Source organism: Schistocerca piceifrons, chromosome X (assembly GCF_021461385.2).
Source record: "Schistocerca piceifrons isolate TAMUIC-IGC-003096 chromosome X, iqSchPice1.1, whole genome shotgun sequence".
NCBI classification, from domain to species: domain Eukaryota; kingdom Metazoa; phylum Arthropoda; class Insecta; order Orthoptera; family Acrididae; genus Schistocerca; species Schistocerca piceifrons.
This window is the reverse complement of record NC_060149.1, coordinates 366,605,470-366,624,986: the sequence shown is the minus strand read 5'-3', so window position 1 is coordinate 366,624,986 and position 19,517 is coordinate 366,605,470. Positions and strand designations below refer to the sequence as shown.

At 39.3% G+C, this 19,517-nt stretch overlaps 1 protein-coding gene across 1 annotated transcript in view; it reads left to right on the top strand.

Moving 5' to 3' along the window:
- LOC124722361 (O-acyltransferase like protein-like) overlaps positions 1–19,517 on the top strand; it is a 277,205-nt gene that overhangs the window by 212,398 nt on the left and 45,290 nt on the right. Inside the window, exons 8-9 of the mRNA XM_047247536.1 lie at positions 8,826–8,954; positions 17,661–17,826. Coding sequence (XP_047103492.1) covers positions 8,826–8,954; positions 17,661–17,826 — 295 coding nt within the window. The remainder of the gene's footprint in view (positions 1–8,825; positions 8,955–17,660; positions 17,827–19,517) is intronic.

Here is a 19,517-nt window from a genome sequence, read left to right as displayed (position 1 = left end):
AACTATAGCAACACCAATATAAATAATTTTACTTTTCACTTACAAAATGAGGGGTGGGAAAATGTGCTGACTGCTACAATGGTAAATAAAAAGTTTGATAGTTTCATGCAGGTTTTTCTGAGCTACTTTCCTAATAAGTTGCCAGAATGAGTGAAATTCATCAGCTAGAAAAAGAAAAATCCTTGGATTACAAAAGGCATTAATATTTCAGCGTTAAAGATGAGGTTCTGCACAAAATCAAGAAAACAGCTGGTGGAAATGCTGTAGAATGTATCTGTTATTTCAAGAAATACAAATATTCTATAGGTGATTGATCAGAGCTGAAAAAAAAAGCACAATGACTCTTTACAAACTTCCAGCATGCTGGAGTAACTTGGGTCAACAACTTCTGTGAAAAACCAGTCCAAGTTGCAAATATTATATTTTTCATTCCGTGACTAGTTTCGGGCCAAGACCAATTTTCAAATCAACATAACAAAGTTGAAAATGGCACTTCTGAAGATGTCAAAAAATGTGTAATGTACATTACAATGCATGCATATAACTCCAGTTGGCTTGATGTTTTGTGCAAATATGTTACCTTCACTACATATCAGTGTGTTACTGAAATAAAAGTTTTTTAAAAGTCTATAAAAGCCAAATCTATGTGGTCGCTTCTGTCATTGCCTTTCTCAGATATCTGGTGTGAAGTATGTGAGATTTTTTCTTCTTTTGTGTATGCAGTTGAGTAGTGGCAACATTTGTTTGCTTTGCCTTCATGGTGAAAACTTTTAAAATAGAATTCAAAATTTTGTCTTTCATTTTTCTATAGACTATTAGACTATTCTGAATCATGGGTCATCAACAAATGTGTGGATATAAATTTTTTACCACTGATAGTTTTAAAATTGACGAAAATTGATTAAGGTTTTGAGAGGTATTGCGATAAAATTTTACAGCAGATGCACTGAAGGGCTTATGCATTGCACTGCAGGCAACCAAATGTGTTTTTATAACTGTCTGACTATATGTGATTTATGATATGTTTTTTACTAATATTACATCAGGTACTGTTTCTTAAGAAAATTCCTGATATGGCCATTGATTCCAGTCTCCTAGTAAACAAACTCAGAGGAAATATAACTATTGATTGCTAGTAATACAACAAGGACATGTGAAAATAGTTACTTTGAACTACAAATACACATAAAGACATGGTACTTTACAGGATGGAGGATAAAATATGTGAAGTTTTAATACGATGAAATAATCAGAGACTAAAGAAAAAGACTGACTGAAAAGATATATAGTTATAACATGAGCTGATATATTTTTGAAGACAAATATAGAACAGAGACTTCATTACATATAACACAATTATTACCATCAAAAATGGAACTAATACTACATCAAAAATGCTTTGATATAATAAAGTTACATACCAATCTCACAAGTATAAGGTGACAAAATAATTTAAGCACTGTGAAAAAACTATCAGTATTCTTCCATCTCTGTGTATGTATCATACATAAATCACACAGGCTTAACTCATGCAGAGGTATGCAGGCTGTCATTCTTATCACAGCTATCTTCTGCTAAGCACTTAACAGAAACTGTAGAGTATCGATGGAGAAACATGAGACTGTGCTGAAAAGTAAGACCTCTGAATTTTTATGTGAAAATTCTTAAAGCTTTTTAAATAAAATAAATGGTATTAACATTATACATCTTTATTGTTCAAGTCTTTATGTTTGCAGCCCTCTGCCACTAGAGGGCTCTGAGTTGTAGCATGTGACATGGTGGTGAACGAGAAACAGATTGCTGTAATCAAGTTTCAAATTCGAAGACTTCATCCGCACATGGAGCACCCTCTCCTTCAGCATGACAATGCCAGACTGCACATGAGCATTGGAACATCTGCAACCATCTAACATCTTGGGTTCATTGTCATTCATCATCCTCCATACAGTCCTGACTTGGGCCCATCGTATTTGCATCTGTTTACAAAACTTAAAGAACATCTCTGAGGACTTCACTTTGACAGTGATGAAACAGTGCAGGCAAAGGAGAGGTTGTGGCTCCATCAACAAACTCGAACATTTTATGGTGATGTTATCAACAAACTTGTCTCTCGTTGGCAGAAATGTGGTCATCACCAGGGTGACTATGTTGAGAAATAAATATGCAGGCATGAAGAATAAAGATGTAGACTGTTGCCAATGTTTGTTTATTTTAAAAGCTTTAAGGTTTTCACATACAAAATTCAAAGGTATTACGAGGGCAATTTTTTTTCGACCTCTGATAGACTATAAATAAAAGACAAGTTCACAGAAAACAATTATTTTATTATCAAAAGTTTTGTACACTTATGGTTACTTTTCAACATAATCACCAAAAAGATTGCGACATTTATCATACCTGTGGACAAGTTTTGCAATTCCCTCTTTAAAAACTGTTGCCGCCAATGATTTCAAATAAGCATTGATGTTTTTTTGAAGATTTTCATTGGCTTGAAAGTGCTACCCTCCTAGCCACATCTTCAGGTCAGGGAAAAGGTGAAAGTTGCTCGGTGCCAGGTCAGGACTGTATGATGGATGATCGAAAATGTCCCATTGAAATTGTTCAAGGAGCCATTGGGTTGTGCCAGCAGTATGTGGATGAGCATTGTCTTGGATCAACACAGTTCCTGAAGTCAGCATTCCTCTTTGTTTGTTTTGAATTGCTCTCCACAAACCTTGTAAAGTTTCACAATAAGCAGCTGCATTGATAGTGGTTCTGGGCTGCATAAACTCTACAAGCAACACACCTTTTTGGTCCCAAAACACAGTAGCCATAACCTTTCTGTTGTTGAATGTGTATTTTAATTTTTTTGGTTTTTTGGTGAATTTGGATGCATCCATTGTTGTGATTGTTGTTTTGTTTCTGGTGTATCGTATTGAATCCAAGTTTCATCTCCAGTAACAATTTATTTCGAAAAGTTCTCTCCTTCATTGTGACAACGGTCAAGGAAATTCAAAGTTGACGCCATTCGGTGACTATTGTGGGCATCCGTAAACATTTTTGGAACCCAGCATGCACAAAGTTTCTTGTAGCCTAAATGTCTAGTAACAATAAAGTGTACAACAGATCTTGAAACTTCCAGAATTTCCATAGACAAAGCAGTTATGGTGAACCTACGATTTTCTCTAACCATCCTCTCCACTCATTAGACAAGGTCGGCTGTAATGACAGACTTGCATCCTTGGCCCCCTTCATCATGCACATCATTTTGGCCATCTTTAAACTTTCAGCCCCATACACCATCAGTCATGAAGTTATCACGGTACACTTGGCTCATTCTCCAATGAATTTCTGCTGCACTATTCCCTTCTGCTTGCAGAAACCGAGTTACACTTCGTAATTGACAATTGGCAGGAGCAACAATGATGGCATCCATGTTTACGTGGCTGTAGTGCAACAGAGACTGATGCCTTGAGGTTGGCAATGGTGGAGTGTGTAGTGCAGCAGTTGTGCAGTAGCATATAGTGCATGACCACTTTCTGCCGCTAGCATAGCTTCTATACTAAGCGAAGCTAAGTTGAAAAAAAAAAAAACAGCCTTTGTACTTTCCAGCATGTCCTCATAAATATAGATGCAGATGTAGGGAAAAGAATTGACAAATTGATTTTTGTGTTCAGTATTTTAATGATTGGCCTGTCTTCTTTACGTGTGGCAAGGAGTGAATTTACAGTGTAAATTCGATTTTACATTCTCTAATTTTATGTTTTCCATGATTCTACACCATAAATTTGTAGCATCTGTGAAAAACCCCTAAGATCGATGCTATAAATTCCCCTATTTTACATTTCTTCCTAGTAAGGTTTACCTTGATTCTAAGTTCTTACTCAGTGTCTCCCTTGACTTTTGACTTCATCCCGTTTTCTTCCTATTGACATTTGATGTGACTGAATGAGTTATAAGTGGCACAAAAGACAGATGATTCACACCAAAGGCAGTGGCAGAGTTAAGGGGATATTTTAGGTCATTGTGGAGAGTGGAGATGTGAGAAAGGAAATGCTGATGTAATCCATGATTGGTGTTCCAAACAACTTGCAACATTTAGCCTCACCATAGAATTATGATTCTAATGGTAATTGAAAGACAGGACAGTTGACGCAAAGCATAATGGAGCGAGCCAATAAGTGATGAAGGGACCCAGCCACCACTTTTTTGCGCCACTTATAACTCAGTCTCATCTTTTTTCATGTATTTTTGATGTACTATATTCAACCGAAATATCTGTTGTCAACCTTTTATATTCAAACACTGAGTCTTGAAGAATATGCTTGGTTGTAATTGAGGAAACATCACCCATTTCTAGCTAGTGAACCAGTGTTGGCTGGTGACTTATTAAGTCATGCAGTAGCCAGCACAGCCACCACACCACACTAACACATGTAAAATAAGCTTGCCTGCTAGATGTGTGGAGAGGGGGAGTGGTCCTTCAGTGACGGGAGTGCTTGTAGGGGTGAAAGCATTTTTTAAAGTTCTGCAAATAGACTTTTCATGCAGATGATGTGCTGTGACAGAGAGTTAACATAGAAATAGAGCAAGGGTTTTGCAATAGCACATTTTAAAAACTTCCAGGTTCATATTTGACATGATGCAGTTGCCACAAATACATACACTACTCAAGTATATATTTTGCACCACACCATCACGCACTGTATACACTCCTGGAAATTGAAATAAGAACACCGTGAATTCATTGTCCCAGGAAGGGGAAACTTTATTGACACATTCCTGGGGTCAGATACATCACATGATCACACTGACAGAACCACAGGCACATAGACACAGGAACAGAGCATGCACAATGTCGGCACTAGTACAGTGTATATCCACCTTTCGCAGCAATGCAGGCTGCTATTCTCCCATGGAGACGATCGTAGAGATGCTGGATGTAGTCCTGTGAAACGGCTTGCCATGCCATTTCCACCTGTCGCCTCAGTTGGACCAGTGTTCGTGCTGGACGTGCAGACCGCGTGAGACGACGCTTCATCCAGTCCCAAACATGCTCAATGGGGGACAGATCCGGAGATCTTGCTGGCCAGGGTAGTTGACTTACACCTTCTAGAGCACGTTGGGTGGCACGGGATACATGCGGACGTGCATTGTCCTGTTGGAACAGCAAGTTCCCTTGCCGGTCTAGGAATGGTAGAACGATGGGTTCGATGACGGTTTGGATGTACCGTGCACTATTCAGTGTCCCCTCGACGATCACCAGTGGTGTACAGCCAGTGTAGGAGATCGCTCCCCACACCATGATGCCGGGTGTTGGCCCTGTGTGCCTCGGTCGTATGCAGTCCTGATTGTGGCGCTCACCTGCACGGCGCCAAACACGCATACGACCATCATTGGCACCAAGACAGAAGCGACTCTCATCGCTGAAGACGACACGTCTCCATTCGTCCCTCCATTCACGCCTGTCGCGACACCACTGGAGGCGGGCTGCACGATGTTGGGGCGTGAGCGGAAGACGGCCTAACGGTGTGCGGGACCGTAGCCCAGCTTCATGGAGACGGTTGCCAATGGTCCTCGCCGATACCCCAGGAGCAACAGTGTCCCTAATTTGCTGGGAAGTGGCGGTGCGGTCCCCTACGGCACTGCGTAGGATCCTACGGTCTTGGCGTGCATCCGTGCGTCGCTGCGGTCCGGTCCCAGGTCGACGAGCACGTGCACCTTCCGCCGACCACTGGCGACAACATCGATGTACTGTGGAGACCTCACGCCCCACGTGTTGAGCAATTCGGCGGTACGTCCACCCGGCCTCCCGCATGCCCACTATACGCCCTCGCTCAAAGTCCGTCAACTGCACATACGGTTCACGTCCACGCTGTCGCGGCATGCTACCAGTGTTAAAGACTGCGATGGAGCTCCGTATGCCACGGCAAACTGGCTGACACTGACGGCGGCGGTGCACAAATGCTGCGCAGCTAGCGCCATTCGACGGCCAACACCGCGGTTCCTGGTGTGTCCGCTGTGCCGTGCGTGTGATCATTGCTTGTACAGCCCTCTCGCAGTGTCCGGAGCAAGTATGGTGGGTCTGACACACCGGTGTCAATGTGTTCTTTTTTCCATTTCCAGGAGTGTATTGTAAAGATTGGCAGCAGTGATAGAGGACATGAAGCAAAACTGCAGCACCTGAGCTTTATTTCAAATTTTCATTTTACACAATGTACAGAAATTCACTGAGCTGACTTCTAATTGAGGAAGTAAACTCATTTTTTCACATCTCTGTTTCTCTCATCAGGCCTAAAATAATACTTTAATGGTGGTGAGCATATGGAGTGCAGCTCATGAGAAAAGCTTTAAACAATAACAGCAATGATGACAAAGTATGTCATTAAGCAGATGTCCACATTTAGGCTTATGGTTTAACCCCTTAGCTGCTGTGATGCTTTCAGTTTAATTCAACATGTTCATCAATTTTTGCTTTTTCATGGATGAGCACAAAGGATTATCTCTCAAAAATGCATGTTTTGAACATACAATTTGTGGTCATAGCATGTCAGGAAACAGCTTTATTAGCTTGTACCCAGATAACAGTTTCAATTTTTTGTTGAGTTTTTATGTGCTGTTACTCATCTGTGGTTTTTTAAGAATTGATGAAATTCATTATCACAAACTATTGTATAAACATTGTACTGTATATTTAATTTCCTTCACTAGATTTTATACAAAGTATTGGAAGGTATCACAATTTTTAATCATATATGCCAATTACATGCGTTTTTGCTTATATTGGGGGGGGGGGGGGGGGGGACATTTTCCTTGATTCTGCATTTTCCTCAATGTTGCATTTTTTAAAATATAAAATAGGGGTTTCACTGTACATAGCCTTGCTGTGTGGACTGCAACCAGACTGTGCTACATTGTTACTATCACACTGCTGTTTTAACCAAGTTTGATATCTAGCACCCGCTTCCCCTTTGACCTGCATTCTTTTTTATGTTACAGCTTTTGTTATATTGTATTTTATAATTACATTCCAGATGGTGACAGATGTTAACTGATTTATGTGGCCATTCCTAAACCATTGCTCAACAGTTCTAATGGTCTGTCCCACATACAGTAGGTCATACTGTCGCCGAATGTAGCATGTATCCATTTTTCAGAGGTCATATTGCTTTTAACATTGCAAAACAGATCAACAGGTACTGCTTTTCTGGGATAGACATTTATAACAATGAAGGAGAGATATCAGGATCATCAGTGAGACACCTGACATATACAGTCAAGCAAATCACCTGTTACCAAACTCTGCCTAGAGAACAATCATAAAATAAAGTATGACTACAATAATGATTTCCAAAACCTCATAACCAGGGATGAAGCTTTGAAGTCAAGCAAGGTTTAAAATATGATACTTAGTGTAGGAATATTTTGTTGGCTGACTCATCTGTTTGAGCTGTAAAGGCTAACAGGATGTGCATTAGTGAAAAAAAGGATGATAAATAGGTAAAGCAGGCACCAGAAGTGAAACTCAACCATTAATTGAGCTAATAGTACCTTACAGTCTATTTGTAGTCCAGAGAGTGAATGCAATTAGAACCACTGCTTTACCTGATGATGACAATTGGGCTAGCCACAGAAACACTGAGCACAAAAATGGGATTATCAGTTTGGCTGAATACATGGTGACAGTTGAACTGACAATTCTTTTTCTGGCAGTAGTGGCTGGCGGGATTGGCAACATGCTTATCACATGTCCCACAATCATAGATTGCTCCTCATTCTGCCTTGTAGATAGCAGTCAGCCACTTTGCCTAATCTGCAAGTATTGTTTACAAGATTCAAACACTTAATGTTGCAATACCTTACAAAATATTTTGCTACATAAGCCAGTAATGCAGCCACACAGTGTCAACAGATTTTGCTGTAGTAATTTTCAGAGTGTGTTTGCAGAAAATGCTGCCAAAATACTGCTGGTTAAAGACAGACTTTCATATAACAGAGAATGTCAGCAGTCCACAGCCACCTGTAGATATTTACTATCAAGCACCCTTGTAAGAACCCATGCACAAATGTGGACACCTTATTTCTGAAATGTTAGAATCTCACACTATATAAAACATGTTGGAAGGTCTATGTTTATGAAAGTCTGAAACACTGTGTAATGTAAGGAAATAATAATGAGTTGACCAAATAATTTGATTAGAATATATACAGAGTGCAACAAAAATATACTGGCAAACTTTGAGGCATTGTAGATGGCACCTTGAAAAACAAGTTGAGCATAAGAACTTACATAAAGAAATGTCATCTGATGTCACTATAGAGCATCAAAGTTGTAGGAGAAATGTCTGCACTAAGCCTCCCCTTCAGCAGTAGAGAGGAGTTTGTATGATGACAGAGCACAAACAAAACTCCTATCATTAAACCTATACAGCATATAAGATGTTAAACGGCACCAAACACATTCACACATGCCTCAGGAATACTGTAGAGTGCACAAACGTATGTCTGCTGCTAAAAGGGTAGCCTAATGTCAGCTGTCTTCCCCTATAACCTTGATGCTCTGTAGAGTTGTTGTGTTACATTCCCTGAAATCCCTGACAGGGGTTCTTACCCTCAATCTGTTTCTCAACATCCTGTCTACAATCCCTCAAAGATTGTCCACATACTTTTTTACACTCTATGTATATCACAGAGTTACCTCTTGAGCTAAAAAAAGGCTCAGTCATAATTTTAGAAACATGTAGATATTTCCCATCTTTGATATTCTTTTGAAGTCTTGAAATTTCTTTTTGTTACACTAAGAATTAATTCATCAGTGAAATACCCATGTTTTGTTTTAATTTCAGTGGGCTTTTGGTTTCCTTCCTGTACTTCAGAACAATCTCTAAAGTAGATGTAACGAGACTGACTAGAACAACAGGCATCAAATCCAAGATTCTGGAATACCTTGGCATGTTGGCCTATAGATATGGCAGGTAATTAGATAGTTGTTAATATTTTTAAATGCAAAATTGTAATATATCAGGCAGGATATTAGACTTAGGCCTACATTTAATCAGAATCTGAATTTTGTGACTTCTTGGTGTAGCAGCAGTCTTAACATGTTCTGCAGGATCCTATTCACATAATTTACCAAATTTGCTACTGATATGTCTGCATTTATGCATTGTGTGCATAGTGCATATGACAATGACAAATGTGAAATTCTAACTGTGAAAGCAATCTCACCAGCAACTATGGCATATGTCAATGATTAGCCAAGCGATCTCTTTCATGTGTATGTCAAACAAACCTATTTATGTGTATTTCCTTAAATTTATATTCAATATGGTTTGTTACTTTAACCAAATTTTGTTATAAAAACAGACATTAATTGAAATTCATTAAATGATTCAAGAACATTTAGTTAATAAAGGAGCATTTTTGTGAGATACCAGTATTTAAAAACTGATATCCAGATATAAATGTGAAAAAGAAGCAACAGAATACCATTGTCAGTAATATGTGAATTTAGTGGTTTAATTGTGAATGATTATCAGCTGAAAAAAATTGTTGTATATGTACATTTGTTCCACATCTCCTCCTAAACTACTGGACCAATTTCAACCAAACTTGGTACACATATTATTTATTGTCTGGAATGAATCGCTCTAGAGATAAGACCCACCCACCTATCGAAGGGGTGGAGGCAAAAAATTAGTGTAGTCCATGATGTGCTTATGATGATGCTTTAGTCACACAGTATTTGAGAATGAGAGTGCTTAGTGACTTGCAACAAATTTTACACATAATTTCAAACCTATAAGAAACTTTTTCTCAATGACAACCCCCACAAAATGACGAAAGGAAAAGAGTTTATAACTTTCTCCATTTTCACTATTCATGCAGTAAAACTGCCACAGGGAGCAACTATATTCATGACTCATTCAGGAGATACTATTCACATATATCACCTAATATACTAGCAAAATTATATCATTGTACAATACATAGATCAGGAGATATAATTTCATAAACACTGACATGTGTGAAAAACTGCCACATAATGCATGACATTTTCATTTATTACGTCTTTACTACAAACTCTATTCACAACACATTTTGCAGACAGCAGCCACATAAACCACTAGACATACCTGCAAAATTATATCATTGCACATTCCATAGTTCAGGAGATACTTCATAAACATAAAGCTTTGTGAAAGTGAAACTGGAGTGCGAAATTCACTCGAGATACAGGAGAAACATGTGTACAAATAAGGGTGAAGTATGTTAAATATATGTGAAATGTATTTGCCATGGATAAAAAGCTGATCTTAATCCCCTGGAATGATATCAAACAAATTTGTATCACATATCAGTATATCATGTATTTCACATGGGTGTATGCGAGCAATGACACGGATAAAAAACTAATCTTAATCACCTGAAATGATTTCAATCAAATTTGCTACACATATCAGTTACAATCCGAAAAGAAATTCTGTGGGGATAAGAGCCACCAGTGCCCTATCAGTGTGGATGTGATAATATGGAGAGAGAGGGGGGGGAGGAAATGGACAGGCAGCAAGGGGGAAGGAGGAGCTAGTGTGTGTGTGTGTGTGTGTGTGTGTGTGTGTGTGTGTGTCTAAATATTACAATCTAATTTTTTACTTACCATCTGGATCCTGAAGATAAAAAGTGCTGTAGGAAAAAAGAAAATAGTTCCAATTTTTCAGTAAGCAATGTGTAAAAAATCTGAATAACTTGATTTCTTACGTAAAGCCTATATTAAAATTTGGTGTTTCTATATTAACTTTTGATATTTTGGGGATCTGTACACCCTAATTTAAATAAGCTGCCCTTGGCTCATATGCTCTGCCTAAGTAAATAAGTACAATAGCTAACATTCTACTGGTACCAATATTCTTGCAAGTAAGATACTGGCAGTGGTGGCTCATTCTTAAGAGCCAGAGGGGTCCAGCCCAACCAGAAATCTTGTGATGTAATTTTATTCTGTGTATTTATTATACCAAGCACTATGAGTGTGACATGACTTTGATGTAGCAAAAGTGACACAGACCAGAGGTACACAGGCCCAGTTTCCACTGCTTGATTGCAGAGGCATGATGTTACTCTGAGCTGTAAGTAGCCAGGTCATTTGACTAGCACCAGGGCCCAGCATCAGATGGCCCATGCTCCCTCCACATCTCCTGATCATAAAATTGCAGTCACAGTGACATGGCCCAGCAGTTTCCCTTTCTCCACTTTGCCCCTAACTGTAGCATAGCAAAGGGCCAGCTCGGGCAGGCCCCCCATATGGAGCGGTTCACATGCATCCCTCTTTTCCTTCACCCAAAACCCAGCTCTCTCTCTCTCTCTCTCTCTCTTTCTCCCCTCCTTGTCCTGCTGTCCACTTGTCTACACAAAGTTTCCTGTTTCACTTATTATTCTAGCAAATATTATGCAGCAGTCTAGCTTAAACAGTTTTGCTCCAGTCCTCAGTTGGCTGAAAGTGACAAAAATAGGAAGACTTCCATTAAATAGCTTCAACATCCTGTGGTCAACCTTTGAGATCCTACAATACTGTAGCAAATTTCCGGCAAAAACTCCACTGTTGAGATGAACTGGCTATGTAGGCAGCTGGTGTATGAATTACACACACTGTTGACATATAACCGAAGTGATACATTTTTGGTCCTGGATTCCAGTCCCCTCCCTTCACCCATACTGCCATTCATCAACAGGAAATGTTAAGCAGCAAATGGGCCCACCTCTCAGTAGTGTTCTGTATTCAGGAGCAATGTTGAGACTCAAGTATTCTTAGAGCTCTTTAAAAATTAATAATGTAGATTGCTTGCTAAAAATGCCCTTTAATTTATTAAGTATGGAAGAGAAGCTAGAAATCAAGTGGTCAGGTGCAAATCAACCAACTACAATATTACACACAACACACAAAAAACAAAACGAAAATGAAATCATTTCTGTATACACTTTATTATTAGACACTGCATTCCTCGGATTAGGCCTATATTTATAAGTGTATAATTACCATATTTACTATTTTTCTAGTGCTTTTGAAGCAGTTAGACATAAATGAAAGTTATATAACAAATAATTTGGAGCAATTCCATTATAAAGTTTATTGACTGTTTTTTAGGCCCCACCAATGAAAATGAACGCCAGCCACCACTGAGGACTGGCTCCTTGTATTCCCTCTGGTACAATAATTTGGCTACTCAACTCATCATCATCATATGCTCTACATTCATGTAGATGTAGATGTACTCCCTGGTGTATTGACCGAGCTGCTTCACCTTTTACACATGTTTTCTGTTGCACTGGCACTGGTGTTCTGAACACCATCCTTACCTAAGCACTCTTGATGTGTCCAAGATATTCTGCACAAAGTTTGACCCTGTGGTCAGTGACTGAAACCTAGGTACATTTTTGGGGATGCTTCTTTTGTTTCTGAGATAGCTGTTGCTCTTTCACTGATATTAAGAAAGGATGTCAGGCCTTTCTGGACTTGTAGCTGACATCCTACAATCTAAAGTATGCAGAACACATAGACATTGTAATTCAGAGCAAGGCTCTTATTACTCCACCAGTTTTAAGGTATGCATTTGGGACATTATTTTTACTTCTTACAATATTTTGGCTGAGAACCTTCCAAGATTTTTCAGTGTGTGTCACAGCCTCATCTTTCTGGGAGTCTATAGCTAATGACTCCAATGAAGAACATCTGGCAGATGACCTGTTTAGCCACTATTTATTTGTTTGCTGTCCATGTAACAATCAGTTTTCAGAAAATGTCATAGCTTTAGTTCACACATATATAGATATGAGATTGTACTAATTGTACTTCTCTTACCAGGAGAAGATAAATTTATACATTGACATATGAATACAAAGTGAAGATCAGATATAATCAATTTTCTGTTACAAAAACAACCTAATTGCTATGCACACTAACAGTTTTACAAGAAAACATTACAGTTTAAAATCTTCCATCGAATAACAACATTTCTCTGTTACTAAGTGCTTGAGTTCATTTTTAAAATATTTAGATAATCTATCTTAAAATCAGATGATATTCTGTTATAAAAAAAACTGTCCCTATCATATATGGACTGCAGTCTGCAGCCTTTTTTATTGTATGTAATGCTGTGAAAGTTTTCTCTTCTGTATATATTGTAGTTATGTACATCACTGTCATTACATTATATTCCGGATTTAGTTTGACAAACATGATTGCCTGCTGCAGGATATACATGCATAAATGGTAAGTATTTCAAATTTTCTAAAAATTTCTTTACAAATCTCCCTCATGTTTAACTTAGCTATCATTATTACTGCATTTTTTTAATATAATAAAGCTTATTTGTACCATACACTGTTGGTATCCACCCCAGATCTCAATATGACACTTAAGATGTGGATTGATTAATCCAAAATATTTTTGCCTTAAAGTATCATAGTCCAGGAAGGCCGAGACCTGTTTTAGTAAAAATATATTTTTACTGACTTGCTTACAAGTATGATCTTTATACTTTTTCCATGACAGATGTTCATTCACAATTACACACAAAATCTTGTGTTTATTTGTATAGATAAGTGCCAGTGGAGGAGTAAATGGAGTATCGTTTGGAGTGTATTTAGATTAAAGCAAAGTAGGAATTGCGTTCTCACTGTCTTTTTACAAACAGCTTATTAGCAACAAGGTAAATTTATGGAATATTGTAACCAGTTTCACTAATGTGGGTACAAGTTTGCAGATTACTGCCCCAGCCACCAAAAATTTTGACATTTTCATAGCTTATGGCCTTGCATTTTTTGTGTTCAGTTGAATCATTAACAAACACAAGCAAAAGAATAGGCTACAATATAGTTTCTTGAACCATGCGATACTGAAGCATTCTTTAGGTAGATATACACTCCTGGAAATTGAAATAAGAACACCGTGAATTCATTGTCCCAGGAAGGGGAAACTTTATTGACACATTCCTGGGGTCAGATACATCACATGATCACACTGACAGAACCACAGGCACATAGACACAGGCAACAGAGCATGCACAATGTCGGCACTAGTACAGTGTATATCCACCTTTCGCAGCAATGCAGGCTGCTATTCTCCCATGGAGACGATCGTAGAGATGCTGGATGTAGTCCTGTGGAACGGCTTGCCATGCCATTTCCACCTGGCGCCTCAGTTGGACCAGCGTTCGTGCTGGACGTGCAGACCGCGTGAGACGACGCTTCATCCAGTCCCAAACATGCTCAATGGGGGACAGATCCGGAGATCTTGCTGGCCAGGGTAGTTGACTTACACCTTCTAGAGCACGTTGGGTGGCACGGGATACATGCGGATGTGCATTGTCCTGTTGGAACAGCAAGTTCCCTTGCCGGTCTAGGAATGGTAGAACGATGGGTTCGATGACGGTTTGGATGTACTGTGCACTATTCAGTGTCCCCTCGACGATCACCAGTGGTGTACGGCCAGTGTAGGAGATCGCTCCCCACACCATGATGCCGGGTGTTGGCCCTGTGTGCCTCGGTCGTATGCAGTCCTGATTGTGGCGCTCACCTGCACCACGCCAAACACGCATACGACCATCATTGGCACCAAGGCAGAAGCGACTCTCATCGCTGAAGACGACACGTCTCCATTCGTTCCTCCATTCACGCCTGTCGCGACACCACTGGAGGCAGGCTGCACGATGTTGGGGCGTGAGCGGAAGACGGCCTAACGGTGTGCGGGACCGTAGCCCAGCTTCATGGAGACGGCTGCGAATGGTCCTCGCCGATATCCCAGGAGCAACAGTGTCCCTAATTTGCTGGGAAGTGGCGGTGCGGTCCCCTACGGCACTGCGTAGGATCCTACGGTCTTGGCGTGCATCCGTGCGTCGCTGCGGTCCAGTCCCAGGTCGACGGGCACGTGCACCTTCCGCCGACCACTGGCGACAACATCGATGTACTGTGGAGACCTCACGCCCCACGTGTTGAGCAATTCGGCGGTACGTCCACCCGGCCTCCCGCATGCCCACTATACGCCCTCGCTCAAAGTCCGTCAACTGCACATACGGTTCACGTCCACGCTGTCGCGGCATGCTACCAGTATTAAAGACTGCGATGGAGCTCCGTATGCCACGGCAAACTGGCTGACACTGACGGCGGCAATGCACAAATGCTGCGCAGCTAGCGCCATTCGACGGCCAGCACCGAGGTTCCTGGTGTGTCCGCTGTGCCGTGCGTGTGATCATTGTTTGTACAGCCCTCTCGCAGTGTCCGGAGCAAGTATGGTGGGTCTGACACACCGGTGTCAATGTGTTCTTTTTTCCATTTCCAGGAGTGTAGTTGCTAGCAATTGTTCATTCCATTTATAAGTTAACTCAACTCAGCATTCCCTGTATTTTAAAAGGGAATTAAGTGGTTTTAAAACTACACCTCTCATTCCATTCTTCTAATTACACAACAAAGTGGTATGATTCACAGTATCTAAAGCTTTACTTATACCTGCAAAGTGCCTGATTCCTTATCTCTTTTATCCAGTTTGTATGATATTTCATGTATGAAAGTTATTACTGCTGTTAACAGTAGATCTTCATTTTCTAAAACCATACTTTAGATTTTTGAAAAGATCATGTTTGATGAGGACCTCTATCTAGAGAAATCATCTCATTTTATGACTTGATTCTCACTGCAGGTTTTGTTCTGAGCTTTTGCTGCCTGTTACTCTGGCTTCTCTCACAAATGTGAATGATGGTCCACCTTAATCATAATCATAGTGGCTTTTCAGCTTCTTAAGTGGCTCTATGTTTGTTTGTACTCAGCGCTTGCATCATTTTATCTTTGATACTTAACTTGGTACCATTGTGTCAACTACATCATCTGTGATGCATGCATGTTATACTCACCAGCACAGTTTTGAGTCAAGTGGTTTGGGCAGTTCAACAAATAAATAAGCACCCTTAACACTGGAAGTCAGTCATGCACTTTCATTTATGGTGACTGGAAAGTTCTCAACCAAAATATTGGGAGAGGAAGTAATGATGTCCCAGATGCACACCCAAAGATTTATGGAATAATTCACAGATGCAAACTTTACAGCCTTGTTTAAGGCACAAACAAGTGGCAGTTGTGTTACAAGAGAGAGACAAGAGGATATGGTAGTGGTTCTTTCAATCTATCATTACATCGCTCTATCAACACAAACATCACAATCAGTGGGGAAGATTAATAAGAAATGTAATGCATGCACTGCAGTAGTTCAGTCACAGATGTAGTGTAGTAAGAGATACTCCAGAAAGTATAGTAGGATAATGGTGGATATCCACACAGTAACATCTAAAGTTAATATGGATGTGACAAACTGGTACAGTTCAGAATGCACAGAAATATACTTCAGCTCCATCAAAACAGAAGAATACAAGCATCACCCTGTATTTGTAACTGCAGTACGTCTCATTTAAGGCTTACAATATGAGGTAGACTGAATGCAGAAACATATGTTGCAGTACTTAAAACTAACATCCCAGAATGATTTCCTAACTTATTCCTTTAACAAAATGTGGTGTGAATAGCCACAGAGAGGAATGTGATAACCTGTATAGACATCACTAATCCAGGTAGTTGTGGAAGTGTAGCCCTTACCAGCTCCAAATGCAAAATATCAGACCAACAGTCATTTGATGTGGGTTACAGAATTCAGTAAGGTTTTCAGTTACAGTCAGTGTGGTTTCAAGTTGAGGCACTTGACCAATGACAAACCAAGTGAAATAAAGGCTACGGCAAAGGAGGATCTTCAGTGCAAGAACCATCTTCTGGGAATATTTGTTGGATTGAAAGGTTTTGAAAATACAGGCAGAGAATTTCTCAACTTGGCAGTGAAACATTGTATTTCTTAAGTCAACATTGAATTTATCTTTTGAAAACTGTTAAATTACAAGGGGACAGACTGGCTGGCTGGTAATTACCTTCAAGCATCAAAATTCTGAGTATTTGTGACAGGAACATTTTCAGAGTTTGTGTGTTCCTTCCTCAGTAAAGAGAAAAAGACTGGATGGGAAAGGTTGGAAAAGAGGGGCAAACCTCTGTTTAAGGAGAACCCACCTGCTGTGAAGACAAGGGGAACCAAATATGAAGAACATCTCATATAACTTATTTTATTTCTATTTTCTTAGATGATACTAACAGAAAATATTTGTTTCTGTCTGAATTATGTAGTAAATATGAATGATAACTAATTTAATGTAGAATAATTAGCTTGCTGTGTTACTTGACATAGAATTGAAATGTCCTGATATGAAGTAGGTAAAGGCCTACCATTAAACTAAATGAAACATCATTAACATAAAATAATGATCAGCAAGGTGATAACAACAAAGAAAAGCACCCAGCAGTAGAGTTCTCCAGTAAATTTGCATAAATTTTTCACTAAGTATTTCTAATAGAAAAAAATGTAATCTAATACTCAAAAATTTTTGAGTACTACTACCAAGAAGTTACACACACTGATGAAATGAAGACTTACAGCAGACACTCATTAGTAATGAATCTGAGCTTTGCTTAAGTCACATAACATTAAGAATATCATTCTCATTTTTCAAATCCATTACTGTTTGATTAATGTCTGTAATTAAAAAATCTCATGTTGCTAATTTCAAATAATGGATTCAGTTGTCCTTATTTTCATACAGACTGACTGTTCCATATATGTTCGTTCTGGGAGTTGTGGAGATAAGCATGAAATGGTTCTACTATAATTCTGTATTTGAACCACCAACAATGGACCATATAAATTGTCCAAAATACTGGTGGAGAAATGCACTTTTCATCAACACCTTTTACCCAGTCCAAGACATGGTGAGTAACATATTCAGTCATTAGAAGCCAGGGAAAATTTATTGCACATGAAATTATGATATCAAAAAGGAGTGCCTTTGTTTTTTGGCACATGAAATAATTAGTCTTAAAAATCTCGCCTGGAAAACTCTACAATATTTACTTTTTAGTATTATTATTCAGTTTACCATTTTCTTATAATTGATAAAAAATAGGTGAAGTTGTGAGCTGCCACCAGAAGGAGAGTCTATAAATAGTTGGAATCAAGGACAGACAATGCAGTCGGGGAGCATATCACTAGAGTACATACCATTCTACTCGCACTGGTGAAACCCTATTTGAACATTGTAAAGTGTGTTATGTAGGGATACTAGAGAAGAAATTGAAGACTGTGTTTCTATAAAGACAATGGCAGGCAAGCCAGAAGAACTGAGCAATTATTATTGTACATGTATGGAATTGAGCTTTGGGCTTTTATTAATGTGTGTCTATTTTGAGACTCTAATTATGACCTGCATCTTGCATCATAATGATTTTATATGGTTTGTGGGAATAAACTATCCAGAAGTAATAATTTTGTGTCAGTGTTTTCAGGTAACAAGAACACAATTCCATATTCTGATGCACTGCTACTGTTGAGATTTTAGACTTCCAGTTTGTGGTGATAAGACAGAGAAATTTGACACAGTAAGGAATTAGGTAAAGGCTCAATCTAAAAACATTTTGGTGTGACACTCAACAGTTTAACTGAATAAAAAGCAATGCTGTGAGTAGTTACTGTGCAACTATGTCAGATCATTTTTGTTCCTGCCATTTTAGCACATATCCTACTGTTGACAGCTGTGATAGATTCCTTTGATGTGCATCAGACATTACATAAAAATAATAAGCAAGTACATCCTTGCTAATGTCGTATAACAATACCTAAGCATGTCTACCCCAAGAGAGTTTGGGTTTAATTGTTAGCTCACAGAAATTAACATTACTTAAGTCTCGTTGCATTGGCATGTTGTCATACTAGTTAACATATAGATCCTGGTATTTGTTTTGCTTGATGCAGAGATAATTTACATTACACCAAAGGTCAACTTAATCAGTCTGTGAAGGAAAGACCAGTGCCAATTGAAATAATCTGATGATGAAACTTAAAAATTTGTGCCAGACTGGAAGTCGAACCTGAACCTCCCACATAATGTGAGCAGTTGGCTTAACCACCTTATTTTTATCTCATTTTGCTCATTATGGCTCATTGTATTTGTTTGGGGTGGATGTCCCATAACACTTGTTCAAGATCCATTAACTCAGTCTTTTTATTACAGAGGGCAGCTAACCCTCTGACCAAACACGCTGAGCTACCATGCCGGCATCTCAGCCATCCAGACATGGTTCCTAGCCAACCCAAATATTCATCTTGTCACATGCAAACAGTGTTCATTGTCCATTCACTTACTTGCTTGCAGTGAGCCCTGTATTCTCACAAGAGGCTCACAACCTGTTGTGCATCCACATTGAAGTTGTCAAGGCAGTCACACCTGTGTGTGTGTGTGTGTGTGTGTGTGTGTGTGTGTGTGTGTGTGTGTGTGTGTGTGTGTGTGTGTGTGTGTGCGCGCACGCGCGCGCACGCTCTGTTGGACATCTGGGCTGGAGACATCATGTCCAACAGAACAGATGCCACACTGTTGTTAATACAGTTGCAGAAAATATCAAATTTT